At 42.8% G+C, this 19,958-nt stretch overlaps 1 protein-coding gene across 1 annotated transcript in view; it reads left to right on the plus strand.

Annotated features, from left to right (window-relative positions):
- The window catches only part of ARSB (arylsulfatase B), a 288,497-nt gene that overhangs the window by 265,848 nt on the left and 2,691 nt on the right, over window positions 1-19,958 (plus strand). Inside the window, exon 10 of the mRNA XM_074384373.1 lies at window positions 16,823-16,964. Coding sequence (XP_074240474.1) covers window positions 16,823-16,964 — 142 coding nt within the window. The remainder of the gene's footprint in view (window positions 1-16,822; window positions 16,965-19,958) is intronic.

The following is a 19,958-nucleotide window of genomic DNA, read 5'->3' on the forward strand; positions in this document are numbered from 1 at the left end:
CTGGTATTATAGGCATGAACCACTGTGCCGGCCTAGATTTCTGAGTCTTAAGTATCTTAATGTTTTCAAAACTATAAATTCTGCTTTTCTTAACTCTGTTGGCCGGGTGGTCATCAAAGTTTGTTTCTAATATGATGGAAATCATACAAACATACTGTTTTCCATCACATTGCAGGGGTTAAAATTATGGAGTGAAAACGGTCACACTAAACCAATTGTGAAACTGTCTGACTTGAGACATGTGTTTCTAGATGGGCCCTGGAATGGGATGGGGTCTCCCAGAGACGGAAGGTACCGAGGAGTCCTGTGAGACAGGGTTAGGAATGTGCCCGACCCGCTGGCAGCAACAGCCTTTGGTCTGGAGCGTGCTCTTTGACACAAATGAAATAAATATTTCAAAACCAAAGTAAGAAGGAGAGGATTGGAAGGATTTATTGCTTATTGCTCAGGATTATAATTTTATAATTTAGGTGTTTTTTTTTCTTCCCCAAATTCCAATTTAGTCTTTTATAATGATGACTCCTTTATAGTTCTTGCAGAAACAACTGATTTCAAAGTGAAACATTACCAGGTACGGTGGATGGCTCATACCTGTAACCTCAGCACTTTGGGAAGCCGAGATGGGAGAACTGCTTGAGCCTAGGAGTTTGAGACCAGCCTGGGCAATGTAGGGAGACCCTGTTTCTACAAAAAACAAAGCCAAAAACTAGCCAGGCATGGAGGCCACACACCTGTGGTCCCAGCTCTACAGGAGGCTGGGGTAGGAGGATCCTTTGAGCCCAGTAGGTCAAAGTGGCAGTGAGCCATGTTCACACCACTGTACTCCAGCCAGGGTGACAGAGCAAGACCTTGTCTCAAAAAAAAAAAAAAAGACACATAGCGACTCTCAACTCTAGAAGGAAGACAACTTTAGAAAAAATAAAACTTGGAATGATTGACTCTTTTGGCTGTATGATAATATATTTGGGACTCTATGAAAGTAACTTTAAATGGGACCCCATGTCTGTAGCCTAGCTTGTGACCCAATAGTTAACATAAATATTCATTTAAAATCAATACTCTAGTTTTAGACATAATTTCTTCTGTGTGGTTTGGGGTGTTCTTGCTAGCAGCACAGTTTACTGTTGAAAAGCTCAGACCGCAGCACCGGATTAACTGGTTCAAATCTGAGCCTCACCAATTACTAGTTGTGTATCTTGAGCAGGTTGCTCAACCTCTCTCTGCTGTGTTTTCCATATCTGTAAAGAGGAAATGATAATAGCTACCTTATGCAATTAGTGTTGGGATTAAAAGAGTTAATATACATAAACCATGGAGAATAGTCTTGAGTCAGAGTTGTGGGGCTGGAAAAGAAAAGAGAATATTGTTCATGGTAAATGTTGTATAAATTCTTCCCTGTATTATTATTTTGGAATTAGCACCTTGTCTCTAAAATGTATGAACAAATAAGAGTAACCACTGCTTTGATTGGAGCTACTTTTATTGTGACCTAAAAAAGTGAATATTCTTCCCAAGGTCTCTAATTTATTATCATAGAGAAAATCTGGCATTAGAGAGAATGGAACTCCCTATATCAAAATCAGAAAGGTATTTTTTTCTATATGGGCATTAATTTTTCTCTTTTTTTGTGGCTACTTTTCAAATGTGACAGATGTGACTTTTGAAAGGGAGGGGGCATTTGATGATGCCTTTCATGGGAAGAGGCTGAAAACTTGCCAGGTTTTTTCAAGAAAATAAGGCAGTAACCCTAAATGAGATTTGAATGTAAATATTACATAGGAATAACAGCGCTTCCTATGAAATGGTATCATCCTCCAGTCCCCCAGCATCCTGTTTACCTTTGCCCTGCAGCTGTGTGCTGGGTGCCGGCCCTGGGAAATCACCTACTTATAATAACCCCATTGGCTTCTGATCTACAGGAAGGTTATCCTCCCCTGTGACATATGAACACATTTTTCTTTTGTTACTTGTTTTTCTTTTCTTTCACTCATTTTTCTTTCAAAACTTAGTTTCTTTCAGCTCTTCTAGAGTTTTCCTGTGATTCTTTCTTTTTGCTTTTGTTCCCTTCTGAATAATTCCTTGGCATGTCCTGCTTTTGGGCTACCCTTCCCAAATTTCCACACTCTGCAACTCTTTGCAAGGCCTGCTTTTACTCTTCCCGTCCAGGTCATCTGTGCAAGTCATTAAAGTCATGGGGTTGGCACTAATGACTGGTCGACTCCATTAATGCAGCCTCCCTTCTGTGGAAGTTTGCTTTTCTGGGTCAATGTCTTTTACTGCGGAGCTTGTTAAGAGTCTTTATTGCTTGAAGAAGGTGCACGTTAGAACTTAAAGATTTCCTGTTTATACACAAGGCGAGGCCTGGCTCAACACTGATGGTGCGGGCAGGCTCTTGAGCTTTGCCAAAGGGCTCTCAGTGGGACTCAAGAGGAGCTGCAATGAGGATTTCCAAACAAGTGTCTGCTTAGCTGCCGCGGCTCTGTTAAGAAACTGTGAGAAAATACCCCGCAGAGCTGGAGAAAGATCTGGTACTGCCAGTGGAGAGGCCTGCACCAAGGTCAGGTCTCAGGGGGGCTGCTGTGAGCCTGAAGGCATCTTTGTGCTAGAGGGGGAAAGGGCACCCTCTTGTGGGTTCCCAGTCCGAGTGGATAAAAACCTAGGGCTGAGTCCCTGTAACTGTGACTATCAGATGACAGTTGACTCCAGTCCTATCCATAAAAATGGCATTTACAGGAAATGTGGCCTTCCCCAGTCCTTTCCGTGTCCACCAGGGCCTGGGGAGGGGTCACAATCTGCTCTGCTACAGTGTGACTCCAGTCACACATCTGAGCAGTTCTGCTGGGCCTTCGAGTTTTCTGCCCCGCCTGGGTTTCTAAGCCCCGCCCCTTGTCAAATGCTGCCTCTCCAAACCCTTCCTAGGAATAATTGAGTCACTTAGGTTATCAGCAAACTGTGCCTCCATGGAGGGGATCTCCTCTCCAGATGGGAAGCGGGGTGTTGAGGCTGAATTAATTCCTGGAAGCTGTTTGTTTGCTGAGTGTGGAATCTCAGCAGAGCGTCCTGGAGAGGGGCTGGGCACCCTGCCACAAGACACCCACAGGGTGTGGAGTTTCTGGGTCGGGAAGAACCCGATGAAGCACTGCTCATGTGGCCAAAAGTAGCAAATCCGAGGGGATAGTGTACATTTTCCACCATGAAGAGGGAAGGAAGCAAGGGGATTTCATCAACTCAGGGCCAACCTGAGGGGTCTCATCCAGGCTTGGAGGAGCCTGTGGTCCCCAGAATGCCCACCCTCGAGTGAAGTTCTCCCTGCCTAGCATGGCTCTGGATAAAGCTGGCCTTGTCTTGCTTCCCGGTCCCTGTTTTCTGGGTTCTACACCACCCGTTCCTGCCTATCAGCACAGTCGTCCCTCAGATCATAGATGAGACTACAGATTTTTCCCAGTGTAGTCTCTCCAAGATTAGAGCCCCGGACACCAAATCTGTTTTGGTTTTTTGTTTGTTTCTTTTGTTTGCTTTTTTGTTTGTTTGCTTTGTTTCGCTTTGTTTGTTTTTGAGACAGGATCTTGCTCTGTTGCCCAGGCTACAGTTCAATGGCACAATCTCAGCTCACTTCAATCTCAGCCTCCCAGGTAGCTAGGACTACAGGTGTGCACCATCATGGCTGACTAATTTTTTTAAATTTGTTGTAGAGACAGTCTCACTATGTTGCCCAAGCTGATCTTGAACTCCTGGCCTCAAGCAGTCCTCCCACCTTAGCCTCCCAGAGTGCCGGGACTGCAGGTGTGAGCCATTACAGCTGGCCCAAATCTAGTTTCAAAGTGGATTGATGCTCTATTCACATGGGCAGTTGGCTCCATGGGTAACTGTTTTTGAGCTCTGGGAGGCAACCAAAATCCCAGGAAGCCTCAGGCTCCTGTAGTTACACCCCAGGTAGGAACAGCCTGAGACAAAGGGCCATACTTGTGTCCCTCTGGCATTCCACATTGAGCTAAGTCTGTGGTTGGAGTTGGTGGGTGGCAGGGAATGGGCTGTGCTGCTTATGGAAGCTTCCAAGAGCTGCAAAGGAAACATCCCTCAGGCTGGGTCAGTTACCAAGTCCGTGACAGTCTAATTCCAGCAGGAGCAGCCAGGCCCCATCAGACCTGGGTCTCCTTCTCCCCTGTGGAGCAAGGCTTATTTTAGGCTCCCTCCAGCTCTGTGATTCCATACCCTGGGTGAGCATCCACACTGTCTCCCCCTTGAAGAGCCAGGAGTTAAATGTCCTCTGGCCGTTTTAGTGCCTGTTTGGTGGCACCCACCCCTGTCCCTTGGGAGTCTTTCCTGACTCGTATGGTGTTTTTCCATCCTCATAAATCCCCTCCCACATGTGTGAGCCAGGGATGAGTATCTTTGTTTTGCAAAGGAGAAGACAGGTGTGGGCAGAAGATAGGATTTCTTTGTGGGCCCAAGGCTTGTGAGTGGCCAAGCTGGGACGTGAATCTGGATCACCAGACTCCAGTTCAGTGCCCTCCCTACGTGTGTGTATAATGTCTTTTCAGCAAGAGCTGGTGCTGGGGGCAGGAACCGTACCAGAACTTCTCTTGAAACAGGTTTTCTCCCATCTCAGTAGGACAGCGGGCAGCATGGGGCTTCAGTAAATATTGGTTGAATTGAGATTGCATAGGAAGGAAGATGGGGAACAGGGAGCTGGTGAGGGCAGGAGGCCAAGAAGGCAGCTGCACACAGCGGCAAACCCCTCCCTGCCCAGCCAGGCACTTCACGCGCATGTGTTAGGAGAGGGATTTGTTAGATGAGACCATTACCTTACTGGTTATGAGGTGATGGTCTTCTTATTGTTCAGCTCCACCACTGGTATTCTTCCTTCTCTCCAGGTTCCAACTGTGCAACCGCAGAAAAGAGAAGGTCAACACTCCTGATCGCAATCATGTCTTCTTCCTGTTCAAAGTCATTTTCATTCTTACATCTCTGCCTCATGGTATCTATCAGATACCTCTTTCCTTAATAATCCTACATAATAAAATACCACAAAGCCTCAGTGACATGTCTTGGTAAACATTTCTATTGCTCGTGTGTCTGGGGTGGTCAGCGGGGCAGCTTTGTGGGGGTGCCTTCTCACTGCTGAGTCAGCTGGCTGTCAGCAGGGTGACCGGGGTGACTCAGCTCAGTTCCTTCAGCAGACTGGCCCAGGCATGTTCTCATGGCATGCTAGAGGAACATAAGAGGAAGTGGGATCATGCAAGCACTTTGTGATCCTCTCTTGGGGAGCTGTTGTTAACATCCTATTTGCCAAAGCCTAGATTTGAAGAGTAGAGAAACTGACCATCACTTTAGTGAGAGCATCTATAGAGTGACATGGCAAAGGTGTTGGATGCAAGGAACCTTGCAAATATCACATCATCCCGGTCCTCGCGGGCACTAGGCTCACTCCATAGAGAAGATAAACTCCTGTGCTAGCAACCCCAACTTAGTAATGACTTATAACCAGAAGAGTCACATCTTCATCCCCATAAAAGATCTACAGAAAGATCTCTGTGGAGTGTTTAAAACAAAAATAGGTTTATCACAAAAGTGTTTTTTATTTTCTTGGTTTTGGTTTTTCAGGTTAAGTGTTGAAAGATAATTCTCCAGGAGTCTCTCCTGTTTTCTCCATGTCTTATGAGCAGGGGCTTTAACTGTCACTTGTTCCTAATTATATTTTCAAGTATATTTGCATGATTCCCACAGGGAGCCTATTTCCATGACAGCAGCTCCTGCTATCAACCCTGGTTTCTATCAAAGACGGCCATCATCAGACTTCTCAGAGATGTCAGTGCCTCCCTCACTTGTACCCTTGTGACCCTACCAAAGGGAATATTCTTTCTGCCTTCCTGAGGAATAGAGTACATTGGTGGCTCCTATGTTTTTGCATAATTCTACTCTGACATTCCCCCATATCTGAGCTTTCTGAACCCTTCTTGAATGCCATGCTGAGGGAATTTCAGCATTTTCACCTTATTCCTTTGGGGCCATTGTTAGTAGAAACTTTTAGGAGCGATTTTAGCTGTCTATTAGGACAGACTCTAAATGTCCTTTCCCTAATGTTAAACTTCAAGTCATGAGAGAGAGGGCTCCTATATCAATAAATTGCTCTCCAGCCTGTCTTATTTATATTCTTCTCTTGCCACCAATACACACTTGCCACCCCCCATACACACACAATCTTATTCCTTTAAGATCCACACTCCCATGTGATCCTTGGTTGCTACTGGGACACATTAACCAAGCCTGGCAATGTCTCTGGTATGTTAGATATTTACTGTTGGAGCGGGGAGCTGTGTTTCTCTGTGTTTCTAGGTTCAGACTGTGCTGAGACATAATCTTCATTATTGGTCTGAAGACAGTAAAAGGAGGCAGGGTCATCTTGAAGAGTACAAATCAGGTGAGGCTTTGGCAGGGTCCCCAGGCAAGGGGCATCTGCTCTAGTCTGCAAGAGGAGAGAATTCAGAGAAGTATGAGAGTTTGCATCTCAGCTTCGTGCATCCAAATATGCCTAAATCAAATCTCAGAGTCTTTCTTTTTCTGTCAGAGACCTAACTTTTCCCGTAAAAGACTTGTTGGCATTTCCACCCTTTGGCTGTGTGAGCAGCATCATGGTGGTTGGCAAGAATAAGCACCTTACAAAGGCAGCCAAAGGGGAGCCCAGAAGAAAGTGCTTGATCCATTTTCTAAGAAAGATTGGTATCAGGGGAAAGCACCTGCTGTGTTCAATAGAAGAAATACTGGAAAGACACTAGTCACCGGGACCCAAGGAACCAAAACGGCATCTGATGGCCTCAAGGGTCATGTGTTTGAAGTGAGTCTTGCTGATTTGCAGAATAATGAAATTGGATTTAGAAAATTTAAGCTGATTACTAAAGATGTTTGGGCAAAAACTGCCTGACCAACTTCCATGGCATGAATCTTATCCGTGACAAAATGTGCTCCATGGTCAAAAAATGGCAGACAGTGAAGCTCATGTCAATGTCAAGACTACCAGTGGTTACTTGCTTTGTCTGTTCTGTGTTGGTTTCACTAAAAAACACAACAATCAGATACGGAAGACGTCTTATGCTCAGCATCAACAGGTCTGCCAAATCCGGAAGAAGATGATGGAAATCATGACTGAGAGGTGCAGACAAATGACTTGAAAGAAGTGGTCAATAAATTGATTGCAGACAGCATTGAAAAGACACAGAAAAGGCTTGCCAATCTATCCTCTCCATGATGTCTTCGTTAGAAAAGTAAAAATGCTGAAGAAGCCCGAGTTTGAATTGGGAAAACTCATGGAGCTTTGTGTTGAAGGCAGTAGTTCTGGAAAAGCCACTGGGGATGAGACAGGTGCTAACGTTGAACGAGCTGATGGATATGAACCACCAGTCCAAGAATCCGTTTAAAGTTCAGACTTATAATAGTGACCAGCAAAAAGTCCTATTTGTTAAAAGAAAAAAAAAAAAGGTCTGTTGAAGCCATGAGTTAACAGTCCTTTGCAGCTCTGTCACCCTTACAATCAGATCCAGGGACCGATTTTAACCACATTCTACCCTACAACGGCTAGAGGCCTCTGGTTTTCACGGCATACTTCAGTTGATACTTAGCTCACCTGAATCATTTGTTTGTCAAAACTTCCAAAGAGTTAATAAAATCTGACCAGTTCCCAAATCTTTGAATTTTATTGCCCCAATTTCATTCAAGAGTCAAAGTTGTCACATAATTCAATGTGTCACCTTCTACCTGTACCTGTGCAGGTGACAGTCTTGGTGATTGTGATGTTACTGCATGCCCAGATTATCAGCACTGCACTCCAAAATCCCATCCTGAGAGTCTGATTTTTAAAACCACTGTTACCAACTCTCATAGCTTGTTTCTCTTGCAGACAGAATCTGAGACAAAGGTCATATCAGGTAGTTCACTTGGGAGTGATACCAAGGAGCAAGAGTGAGGAACCAGGGGAATAAGACCAGGGAAGAGGGAAACCAGTAGAAGGGAACAATGTGTAAGAAAGGTGGCCTCATCCCACTCCCACTAAGACTATTACACACGATCTGGTTTTGATGTTTTAATAAGTACATCTTTCTTAGGTAATTTTGAATTTTAATTTTTAATGATGTTACAATATTTATTTCATGTTTAAAATTTTTTATTCCATTTGTGGGGTTTTTTCCCTGTCCTTTGTTCATATTATTAAGATCCAGGGTTGGTTTTTTAAAAAAACGTATCTTGGGCTGTGCATGGTAGCTCATGCCTGTAATCCTAGCATTCTGGGAGGACAAGGCGGGAGGATCACTTGAGCCCAGGAATTCAAGACCAGCCTGGCCAACATGGCAAACCCCATCTTTATGAAAAACAAAAAATTTAGCTGGGCCTGGTGGCATGTGTCTATGGTCCTACCTACTCAAGGGGCTAAAGCAAGAGGATCACTTTAACCTGGGACATCAAGGCTGCAGCAAGTAGTGACCACACCACCTCACTCCATCCTGGGTGAGAGGGTGAGATCCTATCTCAAAAAATAAATAAATAAAATAATATATCTTAAAATAGCCATTTTCATATATATATATTTATAAATAATATATATTTATAATCAAATTTATATACAATCAAATTTTCATATATATATGAAAATGGCTATTTTAAGATATATATATATATATATATATATATATAGAGAGAGAGAGAGAGAGAGAGAGAGAGAGAGAGAGGGATGTTCAGAATCCTAGGCCTGGGTTTGATCCAGCTTATATATATATTTATAAATATATATATATATTTATAAATATATATATATTTATGTATTTATTTAAGATATATATATAGAGAGAGAGAGAGACAGACAGACAGACAAAGTCTCATTCTGTTGCCCAGGCTGGAGTGCGGTGGTGTGATCTCAGCTCACTGTAACCTCTGCCTCCTGGATTCAAGCAATTCTCCTGCCTCAGCCTCCTGAGTAGCTGGGACTACAGGCATGTAATACCATGCCAGATAATTTTTGTGTTTTTTGGTAGAAACAGGTTTCACCATGTTGCCAGATTGGTCTCAAACTCCTGGCCTCAAGTGATCTGCTTGCCTCGGCCTCCCAAAGTACTGCGATTACAGGCATGAGCCACTGTGCCTGGCCCCCAGTCATGATTCAATTATATTTACTTTATAGTTTATAATTTGATTATATTTACTTTCAATTTATAATTTGATTAAATTTACTAGTGATTCCTTAATAAAGAGGTGGAAAAGAAAGAAAACCAGTATTTCCTGAACAACACTAAGACCTTCACATGGATTATGTCACTTAATCCTCCCAGTGCTCATATGCAGTAGGGTCTATTGTTATTCCCATTTTACAGATGAGGAATAAGCAGTTCAGAGAAATTAAGTAATCATTCAGGATAACATGCTAGTCAGTGGCAGAGCCGGATCAAACCCAGGCCTAGGATTCTGAACGTTCTTTGCTCAGTTGCCCAGGCTGGTCTGAAGCCATCTTTCTGGCTTGGCCTCCCAAAGTACTGGGCTTACAGGTGTGGGCCACCAAGCCTGTAATAAAATGTATTTAACCAGCCCTCCATTCAAAGACAGTTAGGTGTTCAGTCTTTCCTATTATCAAACAGCGGAATAAAGAACACCCTTATATGTAGTTTATTTCACATGTGTACAAGAATATCTGTACTTTACATTCCTAAGAGTGACATTTTTGGACCTAAGTGATGATGCAATTAGAATTTGGATAGGTGTTTTCCAAACTGCCTTCCAGAAAGTTGGACATATTTACACTTGTAGCAACAATAAGACAGTACCTGTCGCTGGAATCCCTATCTGGTTTTTTATCTGTGCCAGTTTAACAAGTGAAGATAGTATTTTATTATAGTTTCAATTTATATTTCTTATATTTTGTGTAAGGATGATTATGAGTTATTGGTCTTTTTCTTAATGACTTGTAGGAGTTCTTTATACATTAAATGATTTTCCCCTTTACTTCTAATTTTAATTGCACATTTTTTCACGGTGTGTCATTTTTCTTCTCTTTCTGCCTATGCAGAGGGTTTGCAATGCAGAATTTTTTTTCTTTTCATGTAATCAAGTTTGTCAGTATTGTCTTTTTAGTTTCTGAGCCTTGTATCTCTATACTCCTAGATTAAAAAAAAAAAAAAGTGTCCTTTATTTCTTCTAGCAGCCTGGGCAACAGAGTGAAGAATGTTTAGGCTGTTTCATTGTACTCTATGACTATTTGTATCAATATATCCATATCACACAGTTTTTCTTATTATATTTTGATAATATGTTTTATTATCTGGTAAGGCTTATGCTCTGATCACTTTTCTTTTTCAAAATAGCAATATTTCAACTATCTAGAATTTATTTTTGTTCAGATGGTTACCCAGTTGTCTCAATATAATTTTTAAATGAGAATTTTTTTCCCTACTGATTTGAAATGCCAGCTGACTCTATACTGAATTTCTGTTTTATATTTAGCACTTTGGGAGACTGAGGCAGGAGGATCACTTCAAGGCAGCCTGGGCAACAGGGCAAAGAACGTTTAGGCTGTTTCATTGTACTCTATGACTATTTTTATTAATATATCAATACCACACAGTTTTTCTTATATTTTGATAATATGCTTTATATATTATCTGTTAAGGCTTATGCCCTGATCATTTTTCTTTTTCAAAATGGCAACTTCGTTTATTTTTAATTTAAATGTGGTGCTGGGCCCATGCTTAAGGGAAAGACCTGGCTCTCCAACTTTGCTTATGTGTTCTTCCCCGGCCCCAGTCCTTAGGGTCAGGTTCTTTATGACCTTGTTCTCTGCACATTCAGAAGATGGTTTAGTAGAAATGTGAGCCCCTGACCCAGCACACAGTGGCTTACTTCTGCAATCCCAGCACTTTGGAAGGCTGAGGCAGGAGAATCCCTTGAGTCCAAGTGTTCGAGACCAGCCTGGGCAAACATAATAAGACCTCGTCTCTACAAAAAATGAACAGAATTAGCCAGGCATAGTGGTGTGCACCTGCAGTCCCAGCTACTTGGGTGGCTGACGCAGGAGGATTGCTTGAACCCAGGCCGTAAAGGCTGCAGTGAGCCGAGATCTCGCTACTGCACTGTAGCCTGGGCGACAGTGCAAGACCCTGTCTCCAAAAAAAGAAAGAAAGAAAGAAAAAAGGAAATCTGAGCCCCCTTTATCCATTTCCCCTCATTGAGGGCTTCTTCTTAAAGGCCTTTACCAATAGTGTTTCTAAGTCCTAGGGGGATCTACCCTCCTCTGGACCAGGCACAGGGCTTCTTCAAGTACGTCTGTTGTTCCAGTTCTCAGAATAAGTTCTGAGGTTTGATGTTTTTCTCCAACTAATGTCAAATAGCAGACCTGTAATTTTCCCAAATTTAAGAGTATTTTCCCCTGGCTTCCTGGTTGGCTCAGACTTGTGAAAATATTCTCAATTTCAACTTCACTTCCTTTAACATTGTGCAAGACAGTATGTGGCAAAGCCCTAAAATATAAAACATTTCTGACATTTTCACTCTGCAACTTGCCAGTTTCTCATTTGATACTTTTTTCTTTTTATAAAGACAAATTGGAAAGCAATCACTCCATAACCTCTGGCTTTGTTATTTCTTTATCCTTTGTGCTACTGAGTCTTATTTCCCTATCTATCACTCTTCTCTATTGATCTTGGATGTTTGCCTTTCTGCTTTGCAAAGAGAGCCATTGATTTTGAATAGATCTAGAAATGTTGGGAGCTTTTGGCCACATACCCAATCTTAGTGTTGCTACCAAAGGCATTAGACATTGTCTTGCAAGTGAATGTATTGTCTCAGCCTATGATTATGGAAATAAAGACTGCTGACAGCTGTTGGCAAAGACCTTCAGAGTTATCATCTGCCTATTCATGACAAGCCCTACTGATCCACTGATGACAAGTATGTCTTTTTTTTTTTTTTTTTGAGACGGAGTTTTGCTCTTGTTACCCAGGCTGGAGTGCAATGGCGCGATCTCGGCTCACCGCAACCTCCGCTTCCTGGGTTCAGGCAATTCTCCTGCCTCAGCCTCCTGAGTAGCTGGGATTACAGGCACGTGCCACCATGCCCAGCTAATTTTTTGTACTTTTAGTAGAGATGGGGTTTCACCATGTTGACCAGGATGGTCTCGATCTCTCGACCTCGTGATCCACCCGCCTCGGCCTCCCAAAGTGCTGGGATTACAGGCTTGAGCCACCACGCCCAGCCCCCGACAAGTATGTCTTTAATTTCAACTCCAAAAAATTAGATATGGTGTAAAAGAAAGAGAACTTTTGATGGAAAATCTGGATACCTGGCCAAGTATGGTGGCTCACGCCTGTAATCCCAGCACTTTGGGAGGCCAAGGTGGGTGGACCACTTGAGGTCAGAAGTTCGAGACCAGCCTGGCCAACATGGAAAAACCTCATCTCTACTAAAAATACAAAAATTAGCTGGGCGTGGTGGTGGGCACCTGTAATCCCAACTACCCAGGAGGCTGGGGCAGGAGAATTTCTTGAACCAGGGAGGCAGAGGTTGCAGTGAGCTGAGATTATGGCACTGCACTCCAGCCTGGGCGGTAGAGCAAGATGCCATCTCAAGAAAATAAAAAAATTGAAAAAGAAAAAAGAAATCAGAGACCTGAATAGAGTCTTGACGTGCTCTAGCTAGGTGGAATTCCTCACCAGGCTCTGGAGAGAAAAGCTGCTGAAGAACTCATGAATAGGGAGCTGTAGCATATAGACCATTCAAAATTATCTCTAGGCCAAGAACAGTGGCTCATGCCTGTAATCCTAGCACTTTAGGAGGCTGAGGCAGGTGGACCACCTGAAGTCAGGAGTTTGAGACCAGCCTAGCCAACATGGTGAAACCCCTGTCTACTAAAAAGACATAAATTAGCTGGGCACGGTGGTGTGTGCCTGTAATCCCAGCTACTTGGGAGGCTGAGGCAGGAGAATTTTTGAACTTGGGAGGTGGAGGCTGCAGTGAGCTGAGGCAATGCCTCTGTACTGCAGCATGGGCAACAGACCAAGACTCCATCTCAAAAAAAAAAAAAAAAAAGAAAGAAAGAAAGAAAAATAAAAGATTGTCTCTAGCAGATGGTCCAGACTGTCGAGGAGAGAGGTACACACACCCATGCCAGTCCCCCAGAAGCAGAGCTCTCGACTTCCTCAGCCACTGTCCCTGACCACAGCCTCAAAAAAGTTCAGTCTGAAGACTGAGTAACTAATTCCAGCACCAAAAGCATTTGAATGCTTGCTTAGTCTCCTGTTGGGCAGAGGCTCTTTACCTGGATGGGCTACTAGAGACGTCTGAACCCCTAGAAAATTATATACTGATTGAATGTCCCTTATCCAAAGTGCTTGGAACCAAAAATGCTTGGATTTCAGATCTTTTCAGATTTTGGGATATTTGCATTATACAGCATCCCTAATCCAAACATCGGACATCTGAAATGCTCCAAGGAACATTTCCTTTGATTGTTATATGGGTGCCCAAAACATTTCAGGTTTTGGAGAATTTCTGATTTTTGATTTTTGGATTAGGGATACTCAACCTGTACATGGACATTTTCCTGCAGCTTTTATATTGTCAAAGAACTTTGGGGCCACTCCTTGTCCCCTCACCTCTTCCAGGGAAAAAAAGAGTCTATAAAAACCCATTGTAATGATACAAAAATAAATAAATAAATAAATAATAAAGAAATAAATAAAAGATTGTCTCTAAATGATAAGGGCCAGAGAGAATGTGACTAGCCAGGGCTATCTTACCCTTTTATGTTTCTTGCTCACAAATCATCCACTGGATTTTCACCCAGTCTCTGGAGTCAATCATATGACAAATTAGGTGGCCAAAGAGCAAATAGTAGGCAAAAAAATGAAGGGAAAATAAAAAGTAAGTCATTCCCAGGCTGGAGGACCAGATGTTCCACAGTTGCGAGGTGCCTATAAATATGTGGGAAGGCTGATGGGGAGGGGTCAGTTCCGCCAGCTCCCCAGCCTCAGAGACGGTGCCACAGGATGTTTGCCCAGGCGATGTCTCAGGTGCCCCCTGTGGCCCACTTGAAGCCTGCCAGGCTTACCTGCCTGGCTGTGTCTTCCCTTACTTAAGGCCACTCCTGTGGGTGGTCCTCCCTCTGGCGGAGTAAGGTGTTCTGCTCTATAAAGCACTTACAAATTCATGGGCTCTGATGGTGCTCCAAGGGAGTATACCAAAATCCGAGATGTTCCTGCTCTTTGACTCAGCAATTCCCAGGTAAAACTTGAGAGTGTTAATTTGAAACATTGGGGTTTTCATTTGCTTGGGCTCTAGAGCAAAATGAAACATATCTTCCATGTCCCCCTGAAACCATCCGTAAATTCTGATTCTCAAGGAAAGTGATCATTTTAGTGACAACTAAGGAAGGAGTTCACCTATGTGGTAAGGGGTAAAGAAATGGGAGGCTGAAGAGTGACAGCCAGGATGACGCTCAGGTTTGCAAGCTGATTCACCTGCCAGTCAAGCAAGACTGCCCCGGGCAAACTTTCTATAGCAGAATGAAAAAAATATCTCATGAACTCTCACCCATGTCACCTGAGGCTGAGTCATCCATGGTTGATTCCGATTCAGGTATGCCTTTTATCTTTCTGGATATTCAGGGAAAGCAAGGGTCCTTTGTCCAGCTAGAAGCCAGATGTCTTTTTGAAACCATCTTATTCTTGAGTTGCATCTAATTGGCCATTCTCACATTGGTGAGTCAACGTGTTTCAGGCTGGCCTTCCACCCTCATCCAGGTCTTCCTCAACCAGAGTGGCCCCAACTCCTCCCTCACTGATTGCGTGCCTTCTGGGCACTGTTTATGTGGCCGGCGTGGGTGTGGTAGGGAGCAGGGGTTCTTTCTCCTGTGACTGAGCTCATCTCCGGGCTGTTGAGGAGAGATCCTGCCCACATCACACCCCAATGTACCTTACGCCACTCTCCTTATCTGTGAGATGACTCACATGTATTCTTGGTGAAGTATTTGGGATCCCATAATGTTATAACATTCAATGCAACTTGTTATCTTCCATAATTCTTACCTCACCCAGTATTTGAGTGAAAGAATAAAGGAAATCTAACATCCTGGGTATCATCTCAGTTCAGAGAAAAAAAAATAGTCTTCTTTCATCTGATAAAGGAAACTACCTAAATCCTACTGAGAATGAATAAGTAATATATGATGGAATATATTAACCAACAGTGACAATAAAGGAATTACAGCTACATGAAGTAAAATGGATAAATCTTAGAAACAATGCTGAGTGAAAAAAACTCAAGTCCTGGAACCTCTCTATATAAGAATATAGCAATTGTATAAAGATAAAATCTAGCTATGTGAATACTATAGATGTTTTGGCAATTTGTAGAAAACACTGTGTGTGTGTGTGTGTGTGTGTGTGTGTGTGTGTGTGTGTGTTAGTTTCCTGTGGCTGCTGTAACAAATTACAACAAACTTGTTGGTTTAAAGCAGCAGATTATTATGTTTTCACAGTTCTGTAGGCCAGAAGTCTGAAATCCATTTCACTGGGCTAAAAATCAAGGCATTGGCAGTGCTGTGCTTCTTCCAGAGGCCCTGGGGAAGAATGTGTTCCTCCCTTCTTCCAGCTTCTTGTGGCTGCCAGCATTCCTTGGCCATATCCCTCCAGTGTCTGCCTTGTGGTCACATGGCCTTGTCTTCTGTAGTTGATCTTCCCTCTGCCTCAAATCATGACACTTGTGATTGTATTTCAGGCCCACCTGGATAATCCAGAATAATCTCCCCATCTCAAGAGACTTAACTGAATCACATCTGCGAAGTCTTTGACATTCACTGTAACACTCCCAAGTTCCAGGGATCAGGATGTAGACATCTCAGGGGTCAGGGGTTCATTGTTCAGCCTATCACTCTGTGTGTGTGTGTGTGTGTGTGTGTGTACATTTTTTTCTTGGAATGATAAATACAAAGTTTAGCAACAGTGGTGCTGGAACAGGTTTGTACAGGCTTCCCATGGCCAACTCCACACATCTCTTCCAGCTCCACACTCAGTTACTTTAGGCTGGTAGCTTGACATCAGTCACATTGGGAGTATTTACATGACAGAAATTGACAAGAACTGCAAATCAGTGATTTTTTCCCAGAGAACTGGTTTATACTGCAAGTAGCGTGGTTACCTTCTTAATGAGAACAGCAGAGGGGTAGAATTGAGTTTGGTAATGCTTTAGTTTTTAAATCAGATGGTGTGTTACAGGTGTTTGTTTTACTCTTATGCTTTGAATGTATATAGGTTTTTTGGTTTTGTTTTTTTTTTTTTGGAATGGAGTCTTGCTTTGTCACCCAGGCTGGAGTGAAGTGGCTCCATCTCTGAGCACTGCAACCTCTGCCTCCCGGGTTCAAGTGATTCTCATGCCTCAGCCTCCCGAGTAGCTGGGATTACAGGCCTGTATACCATGCCCAACTAATTTTTGTATTTTTTTTTTTTTAGTAGAGATATGGTTTCACCATGTTGACCAGGCTGATCTTGAACTCCTGACCTCAAGTAATCTGCCCGCCTCAGCCTCCCAAAGTGCTAAGATTACAGGTGTGAGCCAATGCACCTGGCCTGTACATAGGTTTTATACACAGGTATAATACTGATTTTTTTAAGAGAAAAAGTGGAAGGCAGCAGGAAGTTTCTGATTTTTCAAAAAAGAAGTAAAACAATACCAAAGACTGGTGAGAATGTGGAGACCGTGGACCTTTCATGTATTGCTGGTGGTAATGTAAAATGACAGATACTCTGGAAAATAGAAAGGCAGTTTTTTTGTTTGTTTGTTTGTTTTTTAGATGGAGTCTTGCTCTGTCACCCAGGCTGGAGTGCAGTGGCATAATCTCGGCTTACTGCAGCTTCTGCCTCCTGCGTTCAAGTCACTCTCCTGCTTCAGCCTCCCCCTCAGCTGGGATTACAGGCATGCACCACCACACCCAGGTAATTTTTGTATTTTTAGTAGAGATGGGGGTTTCACAATGTTGGCCAAGCCGGTCTTGAACTCCTGACCTCAAGTGATCTGCCCGCATTGGCCTCCCAAAGTGCTGAGCCCACAAGCATGAGCCACCATGCCGAACCAAAATTATTGCAGTTTTCTACATAGCTAAACATATTCTTACTATCCTGGCAGTTGTACTCCTGGCAATTTATCCCAGAGAAATTAACACTTATTTCTATACAAAGCCTTGATGTAATGTTCATTGCAGGTTTACTTATAGTAGCCCCAAACTGGGAACAACCAAAATGTCTTTTAATAGGTGAATGATTAAACAAACTATTGTGCCTAATTATTGATACATGCAAAAACGTAAGGACCTCAAAGACATGCTGAGTGAAAAGAAGCCAATCATAAAAGGTCACATATTGTATGAATCTATTTATATTACATTCTCAAAATGATAAAATTATGGGTCACCATGCCTTATCTGAAGCAAGTTTACACATTAAAATCTGATCATTAGTCTGGGGAACAAATACAGTGTTTCTTCCTTACCATGACCTGCTGGACTTGCCTTCTCTGCACCTGTTTTTTTGTTTTTGTTTTAGTTTTTGTTTTTGAGACAGAGTCTTGCTTTGTTGCCTGGCCGGAGTGCAGGGGTACGATCTCGGCTCACGGCAATCTCTGCCTCCCGGTTCAAGCGATTTCCCTGCCTCAGCCTCCCGAGCAGCTGGGACTACAGGCATGCACCACCACACCCAGCTAATTTTTATATTTTTAGTAGAGGCAGGATTTCACCAAGTTGGCCAGGATCGTCTCAATCTCTTGACTTGTGATCTGCCTGCTTGGCCTCCTGAAGTGCTGGGATTATAGACATGAGGCACTGCGCCTGGCCTGCACCCTGCTTTTAAATCTCTGTCCAAAGCTGCCTTGATGGCCTTTATTGTGGGCATTGACCACTGAGCAGAAGTTTAATAATATTTATTGATAAAAGAAGCCCACTGAATTGGATATTTTCTCTCTCTTATTAATCATATTTGAATTTCCCTTAGCCAGATGGCTGATAATAATTCTATTTCTCTTCTTTTTGAATAAGTAAATTCCAGACTCAAGAATATCCCCTAAACAGGCCAGGAAATTCTATCTTTGGTAAACCAGAGGGTAGAGTTAATGGAGGAAGGACTTGCTGATCAGGGATTCTCGGTGTATTAGTCTGTTTTCATGCTGCTAATAAAGACATACCCGGGACTGGGTAATTTATACAGGAAAAAGGATTAATGGACTCACAGTTCCACGTGGCTGGGGAGGCCTCACAATCATGGCAGCATGCAAGAAGGAGCAAGTCACATCTTACATGGATGGCAGCAGTCAAAGACAGAGCTTGTGCAGGGAACCTCCTGTTTTTTGTTTTTGTTTTTGTTTGTTTGTTGTTGTTGTTGTTGAGATGGAGTCTCACTCTGATGCCAGGATGGAGTGCAGTGACAGGATCTTAGCTCACTACAATCTCCGCCTCCCCGGTTCAAGCGATTCTCTTGCCTCAGCCTCCCAAGGAGCTGGGACTACAGGTGTGTGCCACCACACCCATCTAATTTTTGTTTGTTTGTTTGTTTAGTAGAGACTGGTTTCACCATATTGGCCAGGATGGTCTCCATCTCCTGACCTTGAGATCCGCTTACTTCAGCCTCCCAAAGTGCTGGGACTAAAGGTGTGAGCCACCATGCCCAGTGGGAAACTGCTGTTTTTAAAACCATCAGATCTTATCAGACTTATTCACTATCACAAGAACAGCACAGGAAAGACCTGCCCCCATGATTCAGTTATTTCCCACTGGGTCCCTCCCATAACACATGAAAATTATGGGAGCTACAAGATGAGATTTGGGTGGGGACCCAGAGCCAAACCATATCACTCAGTTCATAACATACAGAATCACAGCCTCTGAGCAGAGGGGACCTTGAAGCCCAAGCGCTACCCTGGAGCTGGTACCTGGGACTAGGGCAATTTCAGGCTATAGCCCCTCCTCCCACCATTCTTCCCTCTGTATTTCTGCAGATTCCTGCTAGGAACCAATGCCTACTAATGAGGTTTCCACTTCTAGCCTATGAGTTAACATTCTAGCCTATGAGTTGACATTTTTTAAATTAATTTTTTAATTTACATACACTTGTAACCTAACATCCACTTCTAGCCTATGAGTTAACATTTTGTAAATTAATTTTTAAATATTTTATCTAAACAAAGATAAAGCCAAATTATATTTAAAGGCTCATGAAGGAGGACTGTATTCCTTTACTTCAAGCTTTAGTTTCATGCCTCAGAGGCAAAACTTTGAATTTCAGCAGTTTCTTCTGAATCTTTGCCATATATTTACACTGCCATTACAGACACATCAATTTTAGACATTATGTGTTGACTTTCTAACGAATGGCAGAATGGGGATTTAGCTCTTTCTCTACCATCCCCACTTGTCTTGTCTCAATATAATATTACAGCTTTTTAATTAAATTAATATTTGTCTGGGTATGGTGGCTTATGCCTGTTATCCCAGCACTTTGGAAAGCTAAGGCTTGGGGGCAGGAGTTCAAGACTAGCCTGGCCAACATGGTGAAACCCCATCCCTACTAAAAATACAAAAATTAGCCAGGCATGGTGGCACACATCTGTGGTCCCAGCTACTCAGGAGGCTGAGGCATGAGAATTGCTTGAACCTGGGAGGTGGAGATTGCAGTGAGCTGAGATCGTGCCCTGGCACTGCAGCCTGGGTAACACAGCGACACTCTGTCTCAAAAATTTTAAAAATAAAAATAAATAAATTGATATTTCGTTTTTACATTTTATGTTCCCAGGCAAGTTAAGTGGTATAATTATATTTCTTCCATTTTATAATTTTTTGCTTACCTGCAGTTATTATTTGCATTTCTTTTTTCTTTTACTCTTATACATATGTGTCCCTTAGTCTTTTTAGAATCTCTCACAAAATTATAAAATTCCTCTTA

The sequence above is a fragment of the Saimiri boliviensis genome, chromosome 1 (assembly GCF_048565385.1).
Source record: "Saimiri boliviensis isolate mSaiBol1 chromosome 1, mSaiBol1.pri, whole genome shotgun sequence".
NCBI classification, from domain to species: Eukaryota; Metazoa; Chordata; class Mammalia; order Primates; family Cebidae; genus Saimiri; species Saimiri boliviensis.